The sequence below is a fragment of the Heteronotia binoei genome, chromosome 15, assembly GCF_032191835.1.
Source record: "Heteronotia binoei isolate CCM8104 ecotype False Entrance Well chromosome 15, APGP_CSIRO_Hbin_v1, whole genome shotgun sequence".
NCBI lineage: Eukaryota > Metazoa > Chordata > Lepidosauria > Squamata > Gekkonidae > Heteronotia > Heteronotia binoei.
Window position 1 is genome coordinate 28,945,179 of NC_083237.1, and position 19,186 is coordinate 28,964,364.

The 19,186-nt window shown below is 47.4% G+C and overlaps 1 protein-coding gene across 1 annotated transcript in view; it reads right to left on the bottom strand.

Moving 5' to 3' along the window:
- Positions 1-718: 718 nt before the first annotated feature.
- Positions 719-19,186, bottom strand: part of KASH5 (KASH domain containing 5) — a 48,117-nt gene continuing 29,649 nt past the window's right edge. Inside the window, exons 14-16 of the mRNA XM_060255880.1 lie at positions 6,309-6,358; positions 4,710-4,820; positions 719-1,004 (exon numbers count right to left, since the gene is read on the bottom strand). Coding sequence (XP_060111863.1) covers positions 803-1,004; positions 4,710-4,820; positions 6,309-6,358 — 363 coding nt within the window. The 3' untranslated portion in view covers positions 719-802. The remainder of the gene's footprint in view (positions 1,005-4,709; positions 4,821-6,308; positions 6,359-19,186) is intronic.

The window sequence follows — 19,186 nt, forward strand, 5'->3', positions numbered from 1 at the left end:
ACTTTCCCTACACAATTATTATATTCCAAGCACAGATTTGGGGCCCTTACTGGAAGCATAATTTATAGATCAGTCCATTCATTTGTTGCAGAACAGCTGGTAAAGCCAGCCTAAGGCAAAACTCAAGTTGTCGGGTATTAGCCTCTACAGAAAAGGGCAGTATATCATATGGGTAGTTATGACTAGAGGCTTTAGGAAGGACATACACCCATACTGGCACAGATGCTGTCCTGCCTGGAGCCTTTTACAAAAATGTGTCTGTTAGGAATCCTGTCTTTCTAACCATGAGGACCAGAATCTTCATCTTTGAAAGAAATGATCAAATTCTGACAGATTCAACTGTTCTGTACAGTACATTCTCCAAATTTGGTATGGTGTAGTCTGAGTTAACCACTATGCTTCTGTCCTTTAAACAGATTGTGGTCCCCATGGTTCCTTTCTGTGGAACTATTACAGAGCCCTAGCCCCTGCAGGAAAATGACTTACTCTGCATTTTGGGGCAAGTTCTTGCAAAGACTACCTTTTTTTTCTATTAGCATGGAGCCTTTTTAAAGCAGACTTATCTTAAAGATGGATGCACTGACCTCCCAGAAGACACACCAACTCCTGAAACAACTGAAGTTGTTTAACACACGATAAGTACTACACCCTTCTCAAAAGTTCTTTGGCAGTGTTGATTCTCACTAAAATCTCAGCTTCTGTGATCAAGTTAGTTTAATTCCACAGATTTATTTTTATACAGCATATTGGTCTTTCTGATCAGCTTCCTTTCCTTTGCCCAAATTGATGAAGAGGAACAACACTAGATGGGTGGTGGTCGTAGGTACTGCAGTTGCAGCTGAGGCCAAGGATTTCCCCTGGGTTCAGTCCAGACAAGATGATGGCCATACGGTGGCACTAAATAGACTATTGTCAGTAATGAAACACATGCAATGAGAAGCCCAAGAAGCACTAGTTTCTGCAAGATGAGCAGTAACAGGTATCCTAAAGGAACATCAAGGAACCTGTGTGGAGAGATGATATCATGTTATTCTCTTGACTGCTGGAGGGCTCCTTACTCAACAAGGCCATAGTAGTTACTGCCTCAGTTATGGGCAACTTTTGGATGAAAGAAGGAAAAGGCAAAAGCCAACCAGGTAAACAGTAAAAACAGGCTGCTTACCTGTAACTGATGATCTTCGAGTGGTCATCTGTGCAGTCACACACATGGGTCTTGCCGCAGGCAACGGATCCGTACCTCAGAGTCTCTAATAGCTCGCCTGGAGCGCTTTTTGGCGCGCTTCCCACTCAATTTCTTCCAGCCACCACTGACACTCGGTAGAGCTAAATATAAGGCAGAGGAGGCCAGCAGCGGGTCAGGCTGGGTGGGCGTGTGTGACTGCACAGATGACCACTCGAAGATCATCAGTTACAGGTAAGCAACCTGTTTATCTTCTTCGTGGTCTCTGTGCAGTCCCACACATGGGTGACTAGCCAGCTAAATGGTCACGGAGGTGGGTGCTGGTAAGAAAAGAAAGTATTAGTCACACCATATAATCATATCATGTAACTGGTAGATAGAAGCGGATGCACTCACCAGTCGCTGTAATGGAAGATGGATTTGATGACCACTTGGCCGAAGGAGGCGTCTCGTCTCGCATGAACGTCCAAGGCGTAATGGGAGATGAACGTAGATGGTGAGGACCAAGATGCGGCAGCGCAGATGTCCTCTAGGGAGACACCCTGCAGGAAGGCCGAGGACGTCGAGACCGCTCTGGTAGAGTGAGCCTTAAGGCTTTCGGGTAAGGGCTGCTTAGCCAACTCGTAACACAACTTGATGGCACGATACCCATTTAGATAGTCTCTGGGTAGAAATTTTGTGCCCTCTGTGGGGGTTGCCGTAGGCCACAAACAGGTTAGGGTCCTTACGGAACGGTTGCGTACGAGAGAGGTAAAAGGACAAAGCTCTTCTGACATCGAGGGCGTGTAGAGCTCTTTGCCCAAGGTCCTTTGGATCAGGAAAGAACGTTGGCAACAATGTGGATGTTGACAGATGAAAGTGGGACACAACTTTAGGAAGGGTCCGGTCTAAGGACCACCTTGCCCTTATGAAAAACCGTGTAAGGGGCATCGGAGGAAAGAGGTAGTGCAGAGGGCCCTTCCAGGTGTGTAGGAAGGCATCGTTGCCTCTCCTGGTGTAAAAGCGAGGGCATTTGGAATTGTCCTTCAAGGCAAAAACATCTATTTTGAGTACTCCGAAGCAAAGAAAAATATGATGCAGGTAGACTTGATTGAGGGACCATTCATGGTCGTCTATGCGAATCCTGCTGAGAGAGTCGGCCAGAACATTCTCCACGCCTGGGAGGTGAATGGCAGTCACGTGGATGATGTGGAGTCAGCTGTGGCATATCCGAGATGACATCAGAAGGCGCCGAGAGCTCTGCTGGAATAATCGAGGCCGAAGCCATCGGGGTGGAAGCCGAGGCCGACATCGATGGGGTCGGATCACGGGGCTTTTTCGGAGCCGAGGCCGAAGCGGCCGGATTACGCACTTTTGGCGAGTCTGGATGATGCGATTTAGGATCCGATTTCAGCGAGCCCAAATGTCGAGACTTCTTCGAAGCCTTGTGGCCGTCAGAATGCTTGGACAGTCTCTTGTCGGACTTATGCTTTTTCGAAATGTGAAAAGCGGCTGGCGCAGCCCCTCCCCCTCGTTGTGGGGGAGGTGGCGAATCCGAAGCGGGCATAGGCCGAAGAGATCTTGCAAGTAAGAAACTTTGGAGTCTAGCCGCTCGGTTTTTTCGCGCCTGTTTTCCAAAGCTGGCACAGTGAGGTCAGGTATCTACCCTATGCGATTCACCCAGGCAAAAAAGGCAGTACGAGTGCCCATCAGAAGTAGGGATTTTAGACCCGCACTTCCGACACTTCTTAAAAGTAATTTTCCCTTCCATACGCTCCGGACAGGGGAGGAAGAAAGAGGGTGGGGAAAGAAAGGAAGCTCAGAGATAGGTCTTCGGGTTTTTTTAAAGATTTTTTGTGGACGAAGAAGGATAGAGAATGAAGAAGAATTTAAAGAGGAATACGATACCAACAGGAGGGAGACAAGCCAAAGAGAGGAGCGCAACAAGGTAGGTGTTGTCCGTACGGTGGAAAGGAAGAAACTGAGTGGGAAGGGCGCCTCCCCCTCCAGGCATGCGCAGTCGGTGCCTGCTCCCCAGAGCGAGTGGGAAGCGTGCCAAAAAGCGCTCTAGGCGAGCTATTAGAGACTCCGAGGTATGGATCCGTTGCCTGCGGCAAGACCCATGTGTGGGACTGCACAGAGACCACGAAGATCTAAAGAAATCCTGGACTGGCTAATGGAAAGAGCTACAGATTTGAGATAAGGCAAATAATGAATAAACTAAAATGCAATGGGATTTTCTCGATCTGTATGGTAGCAAGATAATGTAGCTGGGAGATCTCACTTAAACTATAGCTTGACAGCAAGAGATATGTTGACCTTTTTTAAAAGGAAAAGCAGAAGAGATTCAGTACATGTGCACCTTTCAAAACAGATACATTATACCTGTATTTACAGTTGGATAGCAGAACCTAAGTTTCAATCCTACTTTGCTAAAATGGTACAAAAGAGTATTCTGTCTTCCAAACCTCAAGCAAATATTAAAGCCATAAAATCTCAAATGAATGGAAAAGGAGGTGCTTCTAACAATCCTGAACAGAACTGATCTCAATATCTTTCCCATCCCTGCAAACATGTCAACATTATTCTCAAAATGCATACATGCAGATAAAATTGGCCTGTATTATGCAATAGGGTTTAAAATAAGCTGTGAGGATATTTACCTACATCTAGGAAACCTTACGTCTCCTTATTTGGGAGTCCCTTGGCAAGCTAATTGTAGCCTGGGTTTACAGCACATAATACCATTTGGTGTCTGGCCAGGACTTGCCTGGACCTAATTTCAAATGTGTGGAGCTAGTTACAGTAACACATAAGTGAAAGAAAGATAAGACATTCTGGCTTTGATTTAGTGGAGCATTGCCGCAGGCAGGAGGATTTCTGGCCACACAGCATGACTTTCTCACTCCCCTCTTCCTGTTACAGCTTCCCAAACTCCTGAAATGTGGCTTCTGGAGGTTGGCAAAAAAAACTAGGAAAAGAATTTAATTAGGTGTTTTGGGCTGCAGGGAAAGGGTGATGCTCTAGGGTTGGAAATGTTTTGTTGAATCCAAAACTTTGAGCCTGTGCTCAAAGTTTTCCCATTTTGTGTTAGGTCATATATTGTAAATCTCAGCCAGAGATGGTAGAAAATCTCTTGAATTGCCTTTAGGCTAGAAATCTTCATCTGTTTTAGACTTACCTTCAACAAAATAGTTTATAGTGTATTTTTGTCTTTCTGCTTCTCTCTAAGGGGCTTGCGGGATAGGGTGGGGTATAAATCGAAAAATTAAATTAAAATTAAAGAGCTTCTACTAGGATAATCAAACTAAAATTCCTGCTCTGTACAACTATGAAAAGGAACTTTTTTTGCACTTGACCATCTGTGCTAATCTTCTTTTTCCATCTTTGTCTATTTTGTCTTTGTAAAACTCTCAAGGATGGTGTTACTGGTGTGACCCACTTGTGCGCCTGACCTACCAGTTGGCTGTAGGCTATACAGAGGAGCTATACCGAGTATAATCAGTGTTTTTGCCACACTCTGACACAAACAACTGTAGAAGTTGCTCACCATTCTGTCAGACTCGCAAACCATTTGTTGAACAGCTTCTTCCTACCAGCTGGCACTAGCTCATGGTACACTGGGATTAAAGCCTGTTCTTCAGGGGCTGGTTCACACCTGCTAGAACAGAGAGCCAAACATTTTGATCATAGAAACACTTTGGAATGCTAATAAGATAACTGATTTACCAGCTGGCATTATTTGCACCAAATTGGGAGGGGGGTATACGCAGAGAACTCCAGTCTCAGGCTGATTTTGCACAAGGATGTGAAAATGCACCTCTGCCACAGTGATGGCAGCAGCAGGCAGTATGAGAATGGCATCTGTTGGGGGGGGGGGAGTAGGAGACTGTAAGCCCCTTTGAGTCTCTGATTTAGAGAGAAAGGTGGGGTATAAATCTGCAGTCTTCTTCATCATCTATACACATGCCACTGGCTGCTATTAATGCTTTTTTCCCCTTCCACACACTCCTCCCCCCATGGCACATACACATAAAAGTACACATACAAGAGAGATTACACTAGGCCTCTTGCAAACCCAGATGGCTTCTCCTTTTCCCTCAGCTCAGCTGGGAAGGAGAAAGGAAAGGGCATCTGGGTTTGTGGGAGGCCTGGTGCAATCTCTGTTGTATGTGAACTGCAGCACAGCTCATTTTGGAAAAAGAAACAGTGGGGAGACATTTAAGGGGCTAAAAGGGGGAAGAAATGAAGAGCCTGGCACTGTCCCCTTGCTTGCAGTGCCTGCGGGAGGAACATTCACATGGATGCTCTGCTCAGCAGTTCTTCCCCTTTTATCTAGCTTAAAGGAAAAAGCTGTGCTCAGATTTAAAGTGGGAGGCTTGTATTCCATGTGCAGGAAGATCTGTATTTGAAAGCAGCCACAGTGCCCCCTCTACCACCATGGGGTAAATGGATAGTGGAGGGCAATAGTGATAGGCTGCAGGTCGCAAAGAATATTTTCCCATAAAGTTAATTAGGATCAAAGCATTTTCCTCCTGCCTTCCCCTGGCCTACCACAAGAACTTTTGATCAGATGTATGCTGTACTTGGAACTCAGCTCCCAGGTAGAGGAGCCTGAGGAATAGGCTTCCACAGGAGGGGTGGGCTCTCCTTCTTTGGAGGCATTTAAACAGGCTAGATGGCCATCTGACAGCAGAGCTATATGAACTCAGGCAAATCATGAGGGCGGGCAGGAAAGACTGCATCAGTGCTTAGTTCTTGGGGCCCTTTCTTACATGCCCAGAGAAATGTTTATCACAACTTTAGGGTCAGGAAGCAATTTTCTCCAGGACATTTTGGTCAGGGATCCTGGAGGGTATTTTGTTGTCTTCTGGGCATGGAGAAGGTCACTGAGGTGGGGATAGTTGTGAATTTCCTGCATTGTGCAGGCGATTGGACTAGATGACCCTAGAGGTCCCTTCCAACTCTGAGATTCTGTGATGCAGCAGAAGATCACAGTATGCAAGGCAAGGAGAGTTAAACCACCCCCCCCTCTACTGTCCTTGACTACATTCTAACTCCAACATGAAGCTGGCAACCCTACCCCCTCATCCTCTGCCAGTGGCCAGGGGGGACCTGGCAATCCTAGTATGATTTGACTGACACTTACAGTTCTGCTGAGCTGATTTCTGGGATTTCTGGAAGGTTAGTATATTCATCCTTTGGGGGAAAACATTGATTGATATGACTGACACAATGAAGATGTTTTAACACAAGTTACACAAATCTGTCATCAGCTGCATTTAAATCTTGTGATGTCCTCCCCATCTGAAAATTTCCAGCAACTTTTGAATGCATTTTGGTGTACTCCTGAGTCTCTTGGTGACCTTCCAACTGTTATTTTAGTTTTTCACCAGTGATTACAAGAAGCAGGTCCTGCAGAGAGGCAGACAAAGCAATCTGACACAGAATGGAGTCCTGCTACCCTAACTAGCCCATTTCTGTCACAATGCATTCAGCTATGATGACTGCTCTACCCAAAACAATTGTGTATAAGAAGGTCTCTCACAGCATACATAGTACCTACTACACTATGTCAAGTGTCTTATTAGTTTAACTAAGTGGGTGAAACCAAATTATGTTTGAGAATTACTAATGTACACAAGTGAACAAATTGTTCAGAAAAGAAAAGCCTCTTGGATAACCACTTCTCCTAACATTAATTTTCTATCCTGGTCTTCAAAGGGAACAACTTAAAATAAGGGCTTTTTTGTAGAAACAGCCCAGCAAGAACTTATTTGCATATTAGGCCACACCTCCTGATACCAAACCAGCTAGAAGTGCGTTCCTGTGCGTTCCTGTTCCCCCCCCAAAAAAAAAAAAGCCCTGCTTAAAATACATTTAGAAAGAGCTTAACTTCACATGCCACTTCTTCCAGTTGCTCATAACTTTATTTCTGTTTGATCGTTGGGTCTTTCATTGTTTGTCATGTCCCTGCCCAAAACAATTTTGCTTGAGCCACAAAATCCAAATAGTGATTGCAGTGTTTCTTTTCTTTTGCAGGGAAGTGTGTGTGTGTATTTTTCTAAATGTATAAAGTAAATATATGTGTGTGTACACACACACACATTTTATTTGATCTTGCAAAGTTTTCATTAATGGTAATACTTCTCTTGGACTGTTGCACTTTAAATGTGGGAAACATCACATTTCGGTGTTGTTCCCAAAGGGAAGAAATGCACCTCTGCATATTGGAAACAATAGCATATAGCAGAAAATGCTGTGCTGAACCCTTCTCCCTTGTGGGCATCTTCTGTCTGTCCAGAGACACCCTCTGTTCTGAAATGGACCAGACCAGGTAAAATTCTTCTACTTTATTTTTCTAGATGTATAAACTGGCCCTTTTTTCCTCTTTAAAAACTACTCCAATTCCTTCATCCCAGAGAACCTCTTCAATAAGGCTGCCCACCAAACTGAAGGGCTAAACATCAGCCATGGCCTATTGCACCAAAGGGCCTCTTCAGTTAGAAATCAGGGAGGCTGACTGGAATGAGTATCTCAGAGACTGCATTACTTGTCTGAACTGCTGCCTTTCTCTATTAGTGGGTCATTCAGAAAAAGAAAATTCAGGGTTGGGAAGGGGTTCTTTTAACTAAACATCAGTACAATCAAAAAATTATAAGATGGTAGGGTCAGGTGGCAGTTACGGTAAGCGTGCTCCATTTGCTGTAAATACTGCATGGCTCATAATTGTGCTACCTACGTAAATGGCACTAGGCACCCAAAAGGAAGATCTCCCCCTCCCGGCTGTTTGGTCTTTTCTCTCCCCCCCATTTAGAAAACCAATTACCTTTATGCAAGGCACAAAACCCCCTGCCTACGTTTGTGCAGATGGAAAAACAGCTCTTACCCAGGAAAGGGGTAATTAACAAATACAATAGTACAGATCTCATTGAGGAGTTTTCCATTAGTCTAAATGGAATAGTGAGAACAGATGATGGAGGAGAGATGGTAGGTTATACAGAATAGAAATGTAAGATCAGGACGTTCTGCAGTTATGTTCTCATACACCTATCTGCTTTACCTTAGGGAGGAGTGTTATACCCCAAGAACATTAAATTAAAAATGAAATAATTGAAAGTTTGCTTATTTCATATTTGATTTTACTTTGCCATACAGCTTACAACACTACAGAATGCTGTCTGGCACTAGGACAAGTTTTCAACATCACAAGAAAGGGGCCTTGTCTGTGGTAAGTATGAGCTAGTTTCAGAGAAGATAGAGAAAGAGCCCATGTGGTATATTGTAAGGAATGTTGGACTAGACCGTGGAGACGGGTTCAAATCCTTCTCATTCCACAAAGCTCAGAGATTGGTCAAAGCCTTCCCTCTCAGCTTAAACAAGTAGTTGTAAGCAGAGGAGGGAACTGGATAACATGGCTACTGACCATGGTGACTAAAGGGAACCTCCAAATACAGAGGCAGCCAACCTCTGAATCTCAGTGCCAGGAGGCAACATCAGGGAAGACCTTGGCTTCTATTCCCTGTTTCGTGAACCTCCAGTGGAACTGGTTGGCCACTGTATGAGACAGGATGCTGGACTAGATGACCAAGCAGGGCTTTTGCTATGTTATGTTATATATCGCCCTGGCCTCTTTCAGTGGAATATGGGATTAGAATAAATGATATTTTGAAATTGATATTTTAAGGTTCAACAAATTTAGATTCATCAAGACTCCAACTTTCTATAGATTACAATAACATCTGAATGTGAAGGGAACGGTGTACAGAAGAATAGACTTTGTTAAGGTAAAAGATCTTTATCACTCCGGGACTAAAAAAGATTAAGATCTGGAACTAACTGTGACTAGTGAACTACCCTAAATAGGAGAACCCCTTGCCAATCAAGTTGTTACATCTCCCAACAGACCTCCTAAAGCAAGACAGCTAGAAAATACGCAATTTTAAATGGAATCTCGAATTTCCAGGTTCAGTGCAAATGGGATTGCAGGAAATGGGGCCAGGCCAGGCGAAGTCCAGGGGCAGTCCAAGGTCTGTAGCTGGGTAGCAAGGAGGGTCCAAAGTGCCAAAACCGAATCACAGTCCAGGTATCGTAGGTCAGAGGTTCAGAAGCCGAAGTCAGGGGGTCCAGAAGTCAAAGTCAGAAGCCGAAGTGGATGCTAGAACGTCAGGTAAGTGACTAGTTGCTTCCACAAAGCCTTCTCTCAAAGCCCACAGCTATATAGCCCTCTGCTGTCTGTTGCCCATTTGGGCTAATTGCTGACTCAGAGGGCAGCCAGGATCCTGCTGAGACTCAAGCACCCTCACTCCTAGAAGGGCTAGAATCCTTTCAAAACTCAGGGCTCAGGGAGCGTCTTGCTCGTGAGCGTGCCGCCCTCCTCCGATCCCTGAGGTCCTGACGAAGGCGGTCACGCACACAAGCCACCCGAGAGGGCGAGGCAGGGGGGCTTGGATCTTCTCCAGCAGGAGGCAGGGGCACTGGTGCAGGTGGCAGGGGCACAGTTTCTTCTGCAGGCTCAGCTTCTTCTGCAGGGCCCCCCGCACCCATGACACTATCCCCCCCCCCAGGGCCCCCCTCCGTCGAAGGGCCTGGGAGGTTGGGGTGGTTGGTGTGGAATTGCTGCACCAAGTCCAAGGCATGAAGGTTGTCCACGGGCACCCAAGACCGGTCTTCCGAGCCGTATCCCTCCCAGTCCACAAGGTACTGGAGGCCTCCACGATGGTACCGGGAGTCCAGGATTTGGCGCACCTCATATTCTTCATCATCCACCAGCACCGGTGGCGGTGGGGAAGGAGGCTGAGCTGGGTCAGGGGGTGCAGCCGGGACAAGGAGGGAGCGATGGAACACAGGGTGAATGCGGAGGTGGGGTGGCAACTGGAGCCTGAAGGCGACAGGGTTTACTTGTTCCATGACGGGGTAGGGTCCAATGAACCGCGCATCCAGCTTGTGAGACCGACCAGGCCGGCGCAGGTAGCGAGTTGAGAGCCACACATGATCCCCCAGCTGCACTGGAGGGCCCTCTTGCCTCTTCCGGTCCGCAGCCAGTTTATATGCCTCCTTGGCCCGGTGTAGCTGCTCTCGGAGCAAGTCTTGGCTGGCACGGAGTTCTTGCAGGTAGGCATCAACAGCGGGGACATTCGTGGGTGGCAGGATTGCTGGGAAGAACCGAGGGTGGTACCCGTAGGTTGCAGCAAATGGGGTCATTTGGGTGGATGAATGGACCGCGTTGTTGTACGCAAACTCCGCTAGGGGCAACAGGGTGGTCCAGTCATCCTGCTGATGACAGGTGTAACAGCGGAGATATTGCTCTAGCGTGGCATTGGTGCGCTCCGTCTGACCATCCGTCTGTGGGTGGTAGGCTGAGGACAGGTGCACTTGAGTACCCAGGCTGGAATGGAGGGCTTACCAGAAGCAAGAGGAGAACTGGGGGCCCCAGTCTGAGATTAGGTGGGCTGGGAGTCCGTGCAGACGAAAGATGTGTTGCAGGTAGAGCTGGGCCGTCTCCTGAGCTGTGGGAAGTTTCGGGCACGGAATGAAGTGGGCCATCTTTGTAAACAGGTCGACAACCACTAAGATACAAGTCTGACCCTTGGATCGCGCAAGTTCTGTGATGAAGTCCATCGAGAGGGTATCCCAGGGTCCTGAGGGTGTGGGCAAGGGCTGTAACAATCCTGGGGGTTTGGCTGGGATGTCTTTGGCCATTGGCAGACGTCACAGGAATTGACATAACGGGCAACATCGGAGCGAACTTGTGGCCACCAGAATTCCCGTGTCAGCAAGTGGGTGGTCTTATGCTGACCAAAATGCCCAGCGGGTAACGCGTCATGGGTCAGGCGTAGCACTTCTGCCCGCAAGGGCCCGGGCGGCACATAGAGGCGTTCACGGTGTAGCAAGAGGCCGCCTCGAGTCGTGAACTCGCCTGTTGAGCCATCTTGGAGTGCCTGGAGGTGTTGCTGAACCCAGGGATCATTGACCTGGCTAGCCCGAATGTCCTCCACGAGTGCTGGTGAAGTGGAGGTAGCTGCAAACACTGAGGGCGGCAGGATGGGAGCAGCAGGTGCGGTCTCAGTTGAAGCAGGGGCGTATTCCAGTTTCCGCGAGAGCGCATCGGCTTTCCGGTTTTGGGTATGGGGGATGTAGGTGATCGAGAAGCGGGAGAAGAATAGGGACCACCGGATCTGGCGCTGGTTGAGACGGCAGGTGGTCTGGAGATGCTCCAAGTTCTGGTGGTCGGTGAGCACTTGGACAGGGTGGCGAGCCCCTTCAAGGTAATGTCTCCAAACCTCAAAAGCCGCCTTGATCGCTAGCAACTCCCTCTCCCAGATGGTATAGTTCCTCTCTGCAGCAGTGAGCTGGCGCGAGTAATAGGCGCAGGGCTGGAGTGGCTGGGACGGCTCCTCGCGCTGGGACAGCACTGCTCCTAGGGCCACCTTGGAGGCATCAGCTTCCACCGTAAAGGGAAGCTGGGGGTCGGGGTATCTCAGGAGTGGCCCGGTGGCGAAGCGGGTCTTCAGGGTGGAGAAGGCGTTATTGGCCTCTGGGGACCAGTGGAAGGGTTCTTTGGGGCGGAGTAGTTGAGTCAGGGGCGTGGTCAGGAATGAATTGCCGATAGTAGTTGGCAAAACCAAGGAACCGCTGCAGGTCCTTGCGATTCTGAGGAGCCTTCCAGGTCAGGACCGCTTCCACTTTTCTGGGGTCCATGAGTATTCCCTGCGGTGACACAATGTGACCAAGGAACTCGACAGAACGCAGGTCAAATTCGCACTTCTCCAGCTTGGCGTAGAGGCCGTGGGCTCGTAGGCGCTGCAGGACCTGGCGAACATGCTCGGCGTGCTGAGCAGGATTGCAGGAGTAAATTAGGATGTCATCTAGGTATATGATCGCGAAGCGGTCGAGCAGGTCCCGGAATACAACAACAAAATTTTATTTGTATCCCGCCCTCCCTGCCGGAGCAGGCTCAGGGCGGCTAACAGCATCATTCAGGTTTCAGTTATACAAAGGTGAATAAAATTACATTTAAACATTATAAACATTTCAGTTAAAATTCTGGTTAAGTTTAAAAAATTAAGTTAAAATTAAATTAATAAAGTGCTAATGCTATGTTGGTTTTATGTTTTTCATGATGGCGGTTTTCATTAGCAGTTTCCTTTTTCATCAGCGAAAGCCAGTCGGAAGAGGAAGGTCTTGCAGGCCCTGCAGAATTGTTCTAGATCCCGCAGGGCCCGCATTTCCTCTGGAAGTTGGTTCCATAGGCTCGGGGCTATAGAGGAGAAGGCCCGGTTACGGGTGCTTTGCAGCTTCACCTCTCTCGGTCCAGGGGTAGTCAGCAAGTTTTTTCCGGCTGACCTCAGTGCTCTCTGGGGCTCATATGGGGAGAGATGGTCCCTAAGGTAGACAGGTCCTCGACCATATAGGGCTTTAAAGGTGATGACCAGCACTTTGTAACGGACCCGGTATATAACTGGCAGCCAGTGCAGTTCGCGCAGTCCAGGCTGTATGTGCTCCCATTTAGGAAGCCCCAACAACAGTCTAGCCGCTGCATTCTGCACCAGCTGCAGTTTCCGGGTTCGGTACAGAGGCAGCCCCATGTAGAGGGCATTACAGTAATCCAGTCTTGAGGTGACCATTGCGTGAAGCACCGTTGCCAGATCTTGGCGCTCTAGGAAGGGAGCCAACTGCTTTGCCCGCCGTAGATGGAAAAAGGCTGACTTGGCAGTGGCTGCAATCTGGGCCTCCATTGATAATGAAGGCTCCAGTAGAACTCCCAGGCTCCTAACCCGGTGCGCCGCTTTCAGTGGCGCCCCGTCGAAGACCAGGAGAGGTATTTCCCCTTCCCGAGCGCCCCGACCTAGACAAAGGACTTCTGTCTTCGCTGGATTCAATTTCAGCCCGCTCCTCCTCAACCAAGTTGCCATATCCTGCAAGGCCCGGTCTAAGTTCTCTGGGACGCAGTCAGGCCGGCCGTCCATCAGCAGATAGAGTTGGGTGTCATCTGCGTATTGATGGCACCCAAGTCCATGTCTCCTGGCAATCTGGGCAAGGGGGCGCATATAGATATTGAATAGCATTGGTGAGAGAACTGCCCCCTGAGGCACTCCACAATCCAGTGTGTGCCTCTGGGACCGCTCGCCCCCAATTGCCACCCTTTGTCCCCGATCTTCGAGGAAGGAGGAGAGCCATTGTAGGGCAGACCCCCTCACACCTACATCGGCGAGGCGGCGGGTCAGTAGCCAGTGGTCGACCGTGTCGAACGCAGCCGACAGGTCCAACAACATCAGCACCACCACACCGCCCCGATCCAGGTGCCATTGGAGATCGTCCACCAGGGCGACCAGTACTGTCTCCGTACCATAACCCGGGCGAAAGCCGGACTGGCAAGGGTCTAGGATGGAAGTGTCATACAGAAAGCTCTGCAACTGTGACGCCACTGCCCTCTCTATTATTTTACCTAAAAACGGTAAATTAGAGACCGGTCGGTAATTAGCCAATTCGGCCAGGTCTGCTGTACTTTTTTTCAAGAGGGGACGGACCAAAGCCTCTTTTAGACACGATGGAAAGCGCCCCTCCAATACATCATTCATGAATTTCTGGAAGACAGCGGGGGCGTTGGTCAGTCCGAAGGGCATCACCAGGTGCTCGTACTGCCCGTATCGGGTCCCAAACGCGGTCTTCCACTCATCTCCGGGCCGTATGCGCACCAAATTGTGCGCTCCACGGAGGTCCAGCTTGGTGTAGATTTGGGCCCCCTTTAAGCGATCCAAGAGTTCAGGGATCAGTTGTAGAGGGTACCGGTCGCAGATGGTGATCTTGTTCAGGGCCCGGTAGTCATTGCACAGCCGGAGCTCCCCACTTTTCTTCTTCACGAAGAGGACTGGGGCAGACAGGGGAGAGGTTGAGGGTCGGATGAATCCGCGTTTCAGGTTCTTGTCCAGGAAGTCTCGCAGAGCTGCCAGCTCAGGCTCCAACATTGGGTACAGACGCCCCACCGGGAGTGGTGCCCCAGGTACCAAATCAATGGCACAGTCATAGGGCCGGTGAGGGGGAAGCTGATCAGCTCCTGTCTCTTCAAAGACATCGGTGAAATCCGCATACTTCTGAGGAAGCTGAGGACCACCACTCGGGATGCCGGCTGCTAGAGTGGTGGGAGGAGTCAGATGGGGGCATGGGTCTCGGAAGCGTAGTTCCTGCTGGGCCCAGTCCACAATGGGGTTGTGCAGCTTCAGCCAGGAAAGGCCTAGAATCAGCGGGAAGCGAGGCATGCGGGCGACATCAAACTGCAGCTGTTCTTGGTGCTGCTGGACGTGGAAGGTGATGGGACAGGTCTCCTGGGTGACGGGGCCAGAACGGAGGAGGCGCCCGTCAATAGCATCCACCAGCGTCGGAGTCTCTTTTGTCTGCACTGGGATCTGGTGCTGCTTTACAAAGGCGGCATCTACAAAACAGTGGGCCGCTCCCGAGTCCAGCATGGCATACACGAACAGCCAGCGTCCATCGGGCAGACGGAGTTTGACTGGTAGCAGGAACGGGCCCGGGGTATCAGCCTGCTGTTCAGAGGACCCAGCTAGTCGCCCCAGGCTGGAGGGTCCACTTATGCCTGGGGCTGCCCTTTTGGCGGCGGTGGCAACGAAGGTCCAGGTATCCGACGCTTAGCAGGGCAGCCAGAGGCATAGTGGCCTGCCGTGCCGCAGTAGAGGCACAGATTCTGCGTGCGGCGTCTGGCCTTTTCTTCTGGAGTCAGGCAGGGTCGAGCAGCTCTAAGCTGCCTAGGCTCACCCTCGTCTCTGGTACTAGCTGGGGATGGAAGAGGAGCCGAGTGGCACGGCGCAGGGAGCTGGCGCCCTCTGGTCTTGGCTTGGCGGCGACTTTCCAGGCGGCCATCGATGCGGAGGCAGAGGGTGATAAGTCCTTGGAGCGTGGGTGGCTGCTCCACCCTGGCCAGTTCGTCCAGGACTTCCTCCGCCAACCCTTCGGTAAACTGGTCTATCTGGGCAGCCTCATTCCACGCCAAGTCTTGGGCCAGGAGCTTGAAGTCGGTGGCGTACTGAGCCACTGAGGATTTGCCTTGTTTCAGGGCCCTGATTTTCCGGTTGGCTGTAGCTGCTTGGACTGGGTTTGAGAAGGCAGCAGACAGGTGGGCCTCAAACCCCTGGTAATCAGTCAGCAGGGGAGAGGACTCAACCAGTAGGGGTGTGGCCCACTTGGCCGCCTGCCCCTTTAACAGACTAATGATGAAACACACCTTTGTTTTGTCATTGGGAAAGTCCCGTGCTCTTAGCTCGAAGTACAGCCGACACTGCGCCAGGAAAGCAGGAAATTCTTCCATAGCACCCCCAAATCTGTCAGGTGGGGGAACTGGGCACTTGGCTGGAGCACTGGCCGCAGATGCACTACTGCCTGTGTCAGCTGCTGTACCTGGGCTTGGAGAGCAGCCAGTAGTCCTGCAGTTCCACTTGCTTCAGCATCCATCCTGTGGAATGGGTGTTTGTGGTGCCGGAAGCAATCTGTCACGGGCTGGGGCCAGGCCAGGCAAAGTCCAGGGGCAGTCCAAGGTCTGTAGCTGGGTAGCAAGGAGGGTCCAAAGTGCCAAACCGAATCACAGTCCAGGTATCGTAGGTCAGAGGTTCAGAAGCCGAAGTCAGGGGGTCCAGAAGTCAATGCCAGAGTCAGGGGGTCCAGAAGCCGAAGTCAGAAGCCAAAGTGGATGCTAGAACGTCAGGTAAGTGACTAGTTGCTTCCACAAAGCCTTCTCTCAAAGCCCACAGCTATATAGCCCTCTGCTGTCTGTTGCCCATTTGGGCTAATTGCTGACTCAGAGGGCAGCCAGGATCCTGCTGAGACTCAAGCACCCTCACTCCTAGAAGGGCCAGAATCCTTTCAAAACTCAGGGCTCAGGGAGCGTCTTGCTCGTGAGCGTGCCGCCCTCCTCCGATCCCTGAGGTCCTGACGAAGGCGGTCACGCACACGAGCCACCCGAGAGGGCGAGGCAGGGGGGCTTGGATCTTCTCCAGCAGGAGGCAGGGGCACTGGTGCAGGTGGCAGGGGCACAGTTTCTTCTGCAGGCTCGGCTTCTTCTGCAGGGCCCCCCGCACCCATGACACAGGAGTCTTGTGGCACCCTAAAGACTATTCTTTAGGGTTTGTAGATCAGAGACCATTTACGTGAACTCCAGTATCCATGATGTCAGGGAACTCTGACGTTGGAATCAGAAAGGGGAAAGGGTCCATTACATTTCAAACGATGCACACAGACAATGCAGTCTATTGAGAAAGTGGCACCACTGAAGTTTAAGAGGGGCATGATTAACACCAGGAAAATTTGCTAAAATTAATACTAACAAGAAGACATTAGTCACTCAGCATCTCAGAAAGCAGCCAACATTTAAATAATGATATTGTTCTGGAAATTATAATTCAATTCACCAAAGCCAGTTTCATCTGTTCCTTCCTGATGACAGCAATGTCAGAAAGTGACTGGAAATGTTTATATTTATAGGTAAAAAACGTCAAGCACCATTACAGTCAGTGTTATGCATTTTCTAAACACCCTGAATTGCAGTTTTGAAACCTCAATAAAGATTTGCTCTTAAGACTCTTGCTTTGGAGCAAGGCTCACTGAATGCTGTAAGACTCTGAGCTTTCATTTAAAGAAAAAGCAAATAAGACACAGATTTTGGCAAAACACTTGAAAACATATTAGCTCTTGCTTGGAAATTAAACAGGTGTGTTTAATCTTGCCTATGTCTAGTTTTCTGTTAAAAAATCAAGGAAATATTCTCTTTAAATTTGATTTTTCCTTAGCACATAAAAAGCTGTCAATCAAACCAGTTTTGTAAAACAATTTTTATTAGTAACATATGGTAATAAATCTATATATCTTACATCTTTAAAAATTTCTTTTATCTACCCCATATATTACTTTCCACCCACCCACCCCCCGTTACTTGACCCCCGCCAGTGTTATTTACTTAAAAAAAAATATTAAAGGTACCCTTAACTATTAAAACAAAAATTTATATTCTTCTTCTTTTTAAAACTTAATTATTATCAAAAATTGTCCAATGTCCTTTTATTTTCCACTCTTTTTCTATATATCTTCTAAACTTTTTCCACTCCGTCTTAAAAACTTCTAAGTCATAGTCTCTTAATATTCTTCTTAATTTGTCCATTTCACTCCATGTCATAACTTTTATAATCCAATCCCATTTCTCTGGTATTTCTTCTTGCTTCCACAACTGCGCATACAATGTCCTAGCAGCTGAAAGCAAGTACCAGATTAAAGTTCTATCTTCTTTTGGAAATTTTTCCATTTGTAATCCCAATAAGAACGTCTCTGCAACTTTCATTACTTCATATCCCAATATCCTAGAAATTTCTTGTTGGATCATTTGCCAATACTGTTTTGCTCTTTCACAAGTCCACCACATATGCTTTTTACATTTCCAGCATCTGTCTTGTTTACATTTCCAGCATCTTTGCTCATTTTTAGGAGTCATATACCATCTATACATCATCTTAAAACAGTTTTCTTTAATACTTTGACATGTTGAAAGTTTCATAGAGTTCTTCCACAAATATTCCCAAGTTTCCATCTGTATTTCTTTATTTACATTAATTGCCCATTTGATCATTTGAGATTTCACTACTTCATCTTCTGTAGACCATTGTAGAACTAATTTATATACTTTTGAAATTAATTTATCATTGTCTCCAAGCAGAACTTTTTCCATTTCTGTTTGCTCTTTCCTTATTCCTTCAGTTTTAATATCATTCTCCTCCAAGCTCTTTATTTGTTGCATTTGGAACCAATCATATTTATGATTCAACTCTTCAGCAGTTTTCAGTTCTATTTTGCCACTTTGTATTTTTAATAATTGATTATATGACAACCGCTTTTCTTCACCTATCTCAGCCGTTATTATTATTACTTCAGCTGGCACTATCCATAACGATCTTCTCTCATCTCCATATTTCTTGTATTTCATCCATGTATTTAGTAAATTAGTTCTTATATAATGGTGAGAGAAAAAACGTCCATCTTCTTTTTTCCATAGTACAAATACGCGTGCCAGCCAAATTTATTTCCGTGACCTTCCAGTGCCAAAAGTTTTTTTATTTAACAATGTTATCCATTCTTTCATCCACACTAAACAAACTGCTTCATGATATAATTTTAAATCTGGTAGTTGACATCCGCCTCTCTCTTTTGCATCAGTCAAAATTTTCATTTTAATCCTTGGTTTCTTCCCAGCTCACACAAATTCTGAGATTTTCCTTCACCATTTATCAAATTGTTTGCCCTCCTTCACAATGGGAATAGTTTGAAACAAATACATTATTCTTGGTAAGATATTCATTTTAATTGCAGCTATTCTACCCAGCAATGACAAAGTAAGCTTGTTCCATTTTAGCATGTCTTCATCCATTTTACGTCATAACTTCTCATCGTTATTTTTAAACAAGTCAATATTTTTCATTGTAATCTCTACCCCTAGGTACTTTACCATAGAAGTGACTTCACAGCCCGTTAGTCTCTGTAGTTCTTGTTGCTTAATCATCTGCATATTTTTACACAGAATTTTTTATTTTTCTCTATTAATACAAAGTCCCGCCAACCCCCCATATTCTTGTATTTTAGCTAACAACAAAGGTGTAACTTGTATGGGGTTTTCATTTATAAACACTATATCATCAGCAAAAGCTCTGTATTTGTAAGTAAATCCTTTTATTCTTAGACATTCTATCTCTTTTTCCTTTTGGATCTGCATCAGTAATATTTCAAGAGTCATTATAAACAACAATGGTGAAAGCGGACAGCCTTGTCTGGTACCTTTGCTGACTTTCATACCTTCTGTAAGGTCTGCATTTATACACAACCTTGCATTTTGTTCAGAGTATATTGCTTTTGTCATTCTTAGAAAATTTTCTCCCAGCTCCATTTTTTCCATTACTGCAAACAAAGTCCCAGTTTAAATTGTCAAATGCTTTCTCTGCATCTGCAAAGAAAAATGCTACTTTTTCTGAATGTCTT